The following is a 3,949-nucleotide window of genomic DNA, read 5'->3' as shown; positions in this document are numbered from 1 at the left end:
CCATTTGCCTCATTTCATGACAGTTGACAAGCATTTTTATTTAACCAGGCAAGTCAGTTAAGAACAAATTCTTATTTACAACGCGGGCCTACCGGGGAACAGTGGGTTAACTGCCTTGTTCAGGAGCAGAACAGACATTTTTACCTTGTCAGCTCAGGGATTTGATCCAGCAGCCTTTAATGGTTACCGGCCCAACACGCTAACCACCAGGCCGCCCCGGCATGAACCTTTAATCATTTGAAAAGGGACGTGTCCCTTTTAGTATTAAATAAGTACATGTGATATTAAGACAAAGGGACATCATGTTCAACAAGAACACTTTGTTTTATTCTCATGACAGTTTTCTCCAACTGAATCACGTACAAACATAAACCATCAAATGACGGGCTAAGTGTCTGATCCTAAATCAGATATGAAATACTGTATAGGCCTAGCAAAGCATCAACAAATGTACCTTTTCACATGGAAAGTAGCAGACGATGGACAGCCACATTTCATCTGTGAACTGACAGCATTTTGTAAAAGGAGAAAGTCCTCTTTTGACAGTTTATATTAATGAATTAAACATGAATGTAAGGCAAAAATGTCAGACGACTACAAATACAGTCACAGCACTACAGCAACAAAGTCGTCCTTCGTCTCTCAACACATGGAAGAGATATTGTCCATGCCAGGAAGATTGTCCCCAATCGTCTGCCGTAGTCACAGCACTACAGCAACAAAGTCGTCCTTCGTCTCTCAACAGATGGAAGAGATATTGTCCATGCCAGGAAGATTGTCCCCAATCGTCTGCCGTAGTCACAACACCACAGCAACAAAGTCGTCCTTCGTCTCTCAACACATGGAAGAGATATTGTCCATGTCAGGAAGATTGTCCCCAATCGTCTGCCGTAGTCACAGCACTTGGCCAATGTCTCAGAAGAACGCCTTGTAACTTCTGTCAACAACAAGAGCTAGCAGTAAAGACACGTGACCAACTGGATTTGAATCTCGGGTCTCTTGTGTCCCACAAGACTGTGTTAGCCTGTTGAGCTAAAGCCTAGGCATTAGCTAAGCTCGGGGAGCTAACGCAAGTCTTCAGGTCTTAGTCCAGGATAGTTCACCTCATCACCACCTCCTTTATGTAACAGAGACCGCCCTGTCTGTCTGACCCGGGATTCGATCCCACTTCTACAGTGACACTTCACGCTCCAGCCTGGTCCCACATCTGCAAGACAGTACCAACAGATCTGGGACCAGGCTAACTCTCTACTTCCTGGGGCAGAAGGCAGCCAGACGTTGCTTCTTGATGGGGAGGATGTGGATCTCCTGTGAACTGACCTTCTTCAGTTTGATGGCCTGTCTGTTCCTGGGGAGGTTAGGGTCCTTCTGCTCCACCACATGGTGTCCTCTGGTTAAAGGCAGAGCACCGTAACACTGATGTAACATCGCCCCCGTGTGGCCGGAGGAGTCGTGTTGTTTAATAGACAGGCTCTTACTGGACAGCCCTGAGAGAGACTTGATCTTCCCACAGAAGATGGCGGTGGTGGGGATCGCGTCTTTGACCGCCACGATGACTTTGGCTGTTTGAGAGGTGTGAAAGATCTCAAAGTTGGAGCTACCGCTGCTGCTACTGCTCTTGGGCTCGCTGCTGGGCCTATTACCGCTCCCACCTCCATCCACAACCGCCCACTGACGCCGTCTACTGAATTCTACATGGGTTACACCGTTCAACAGGCTAGGGTGGTGGTGAAGCTTCTGAGTGCACTCCGCAGGCTTTAAGACCTCCAGAGAAACAGATGTAGTGCCCTCGGGTGAAGGGAGCCAAGCTGTAGTAGTGCCCTCGGAAGAAGTGTGCCAGTCCCGCGATGAAGGACGCTCTTTTCTTTTCTGTTTACTAGCTACAGACAGGTCGAGGACAGTGTCATCGTGTTGTTGAAATGCCATTTCCTGCTTTGGTTGGATTATGGGAGGGGATTTCACTGATAGGTCAAGCACCTCCCCCTCTGGGACCATGGCAACTGAGGACAGAGAGGCCATGGACGATGGAGGGTAAAGAGTCATAATGTTACCGTGTGGTGTAGGACTGACGATCTCCTCATAGTTAGTCTGTGTGCTTTTAGTCACCATACAGGCTGGTTTAGAGGGGTCAGAGAATCCTTTGGACTCCTGGCTCTGTGGGACTGGGATAGGGAGAGGGATGGGTAGAGGCACAGGGAGAGGAACAATTACAGGGTAGGGGACCAGGAGGGTGGCAGGGGGTACCAGGGGGGCTAGCGGGGAGCTGTAGGGGTAGGAGAGGGGTGGATTTTGGGGTTGGGATGGGGGGAACGAGGCTGAAGCAAAGGGGTCAGTTGGGGTTGACCCCGCTGGGTGACAGGAAGAGGAGTTGGGGTTGGTCTGAGCAGAAAACAGGTCCTGTATGAGGGCAGCGAATGCCGGGTTCTGGAGGATGGCATGAATACCTAGGAGAGAGAAAGAGAGAGAATGGTTGTATTACTACAATCGGAGGGATTACACACCAATAGTCGACAGCTGAATTACTATATACCATTACAATTACCTGGGTCCTGGGCTGGAGGTCCAGGTAGTTTCTGATCCAAGGCTGGAGGCTGGCAGAAGGCCAACGAAGCCATGGAAGAGGTCTGAGGCTGGGTGTGACACAGCAGATTGTTCTGCAGGAAGGACAGGGAAGGGCAGGGGGGAGTCTGCTGGAGCATCGCTCCCATGGTGTTCAGATGCTGGAACACATGCTGCTCCAGGACCAGAGGCAGGGAGAGACCAGGGCCTTGGGAGAGGGAGCCCAGGGAGAGAGGCCCCTGGTGGGTCAGGAGGTACGGAGGGATCCCCTGGGGAGGGGTTCCTCCAGCCATCTGTTGGAGGGGGTGGATGGGCAGCATCACAGGACTGTCCCCCAGACAGAGAGGCTGAAGCACGGTGGCAGCCACCTTGACAGCCACCCCTTCTGGAGCCTCGGCGCTGGGACTGACCATAGTGGGGGACGCTGGGATAGTTATCATATGTGAAAGGCTTGGTTTCTGATTAGCCTGGCCAGGAGAGCTGATGCTTGAGGCCTCACTTGTAATCAGCTGGGTGGCAGTGTTCTCTACCTTTCTGACCCCCTCTCCACCACCTCTTCCTCCTCCACTACCTCCCCCATTCTGAGGAAGGTCAGCTACATGCTCCGTGCAAAGATCCTCCATATTCTTTTTCCTCAAAACATCCACTGGAGTCTGATCTTAGGACAGGAGGGCCATGGTTACTGTGGCCATGGTTACTGTTTAGCAGAGTCACAGACTGGCATCTAACCTGACGGGGGAAAAGAGAAAAGGCTTGTTTTAATGAAAAATGAAGTGGACAAATATGGGTCATTAGTCAGAACTAGAACTGGCAAGTTAGCAAAGTAAAGTAAGAGAAAACAACAAGCTTCAGTGTTTATTCAGTGTTCATGTGGATGAAAGCAGAGTAGACTTGGAGCTTCATGTCCCAGTCCCTCCTGCTGTGGTTTAATGAAAGACCCCGAGGACAAACTGTTGGGCTTGACTTGGTTCAACTCAAAATGAACACTAAATCACTTCTAAATCCTCTTGTCTTTTCCAAATCCCCCAGTATTACCCTTGAACCTGCTAGTGATGTCTGTGTCCCAATAGCACCCTATTCTCTGTCTAGTGTGTTACATTTGACCTGAGCACTATGAGCCCTATGGGCCCTGGTCAAAAGTAGTGCACTATAAGCCTAAGTACAATAACTAACATTGCCAGCACCAGTACATTTATTAAAAACGTGTTTCCCTGGCAGGCATAGATTAAGCAGGAATGTAATTTCATAAGGGTCATGTTTAGCCTGGTTTAATTGAGTTAGATTGGACAGAAGGTGGCTCATGTCTTTACAGAGACCTGGGAGGGAGAGAACCTGTAATAAACCTGGTCCTAATAATGAAGAGACAGTAGAAATACTCTGTGTGTGATAG

General features: G+C 49.6%; 1 protein-coding gene across 1 annotated transcript; it reads right to left on the bottom strand.

Moving 5' to 3' along the window:
- Positions 1-305: 305 nt before the first annotated feature.
- LOC139399025 (retinoic acid induced 2) lies at positions 306-3,289 on the bottom strand. The gene is made up of 2 exons (XM_071144662.1): positions 2,543-3,289; positions 306-2,444 (listed from the first exon to the last, which is right to left on the bottom strand). The coding sequence occupies exons 1-2, from the start codon at positions 3,180-3,182 to the stop codon at positions 1,249-1,251; spliced, it is 1,836 nt and encodes a 611-aa protein (XP_071000763.1). The 5' UTR covers positions 3,183-3,289; the 3' UTR covers positions 306-1,248.
- Positions 3,290-3,949: the final 660 nt, after the last annotated feature.

Source organism: Oncorhynchus clarkii, unplaced genomic scaffold, assembly GCF_045791955.1.
Source record: "Oncorhynchus clarkii lewisi isolate Uvic-CL-2024 unplaced genomic scaffold, UVic_Ocla_1.0 unplaced_contig_2787_pilon_pilon, whole genome shotgun sequence".
NCBI lineage: Eukaryota > Metazoa > Chordata > Actinopteri > Salmoniformes > Salmonidae > Oncorhynchus > Oncorhynchus clarkii.
The sequence above is the reverse complement of the archived record's forward strand: the minus strand, read 5'-3'. Positions and strand labels throughout refer to the sequence as shown.

What these genes read in the sequence shown, in the direction of transcription:
- LOC139399025 (XM_071144662.1), bottom strand. Translation starts at nt 3,182, where the DNA reads ATGGAGGATCTTTGCACGGAGCATGTAGCTGACCTTCCTCAGAATGGG. An exon ending in ACCTCCAGCCCAGGACCCAG is followed by an intron (nt 2,445 to 2,542) that starts GTAATTGTAATG and finishes TCTCTCTCCTAG; the next exon opens with GTATTCATGCCATCCTCCAG.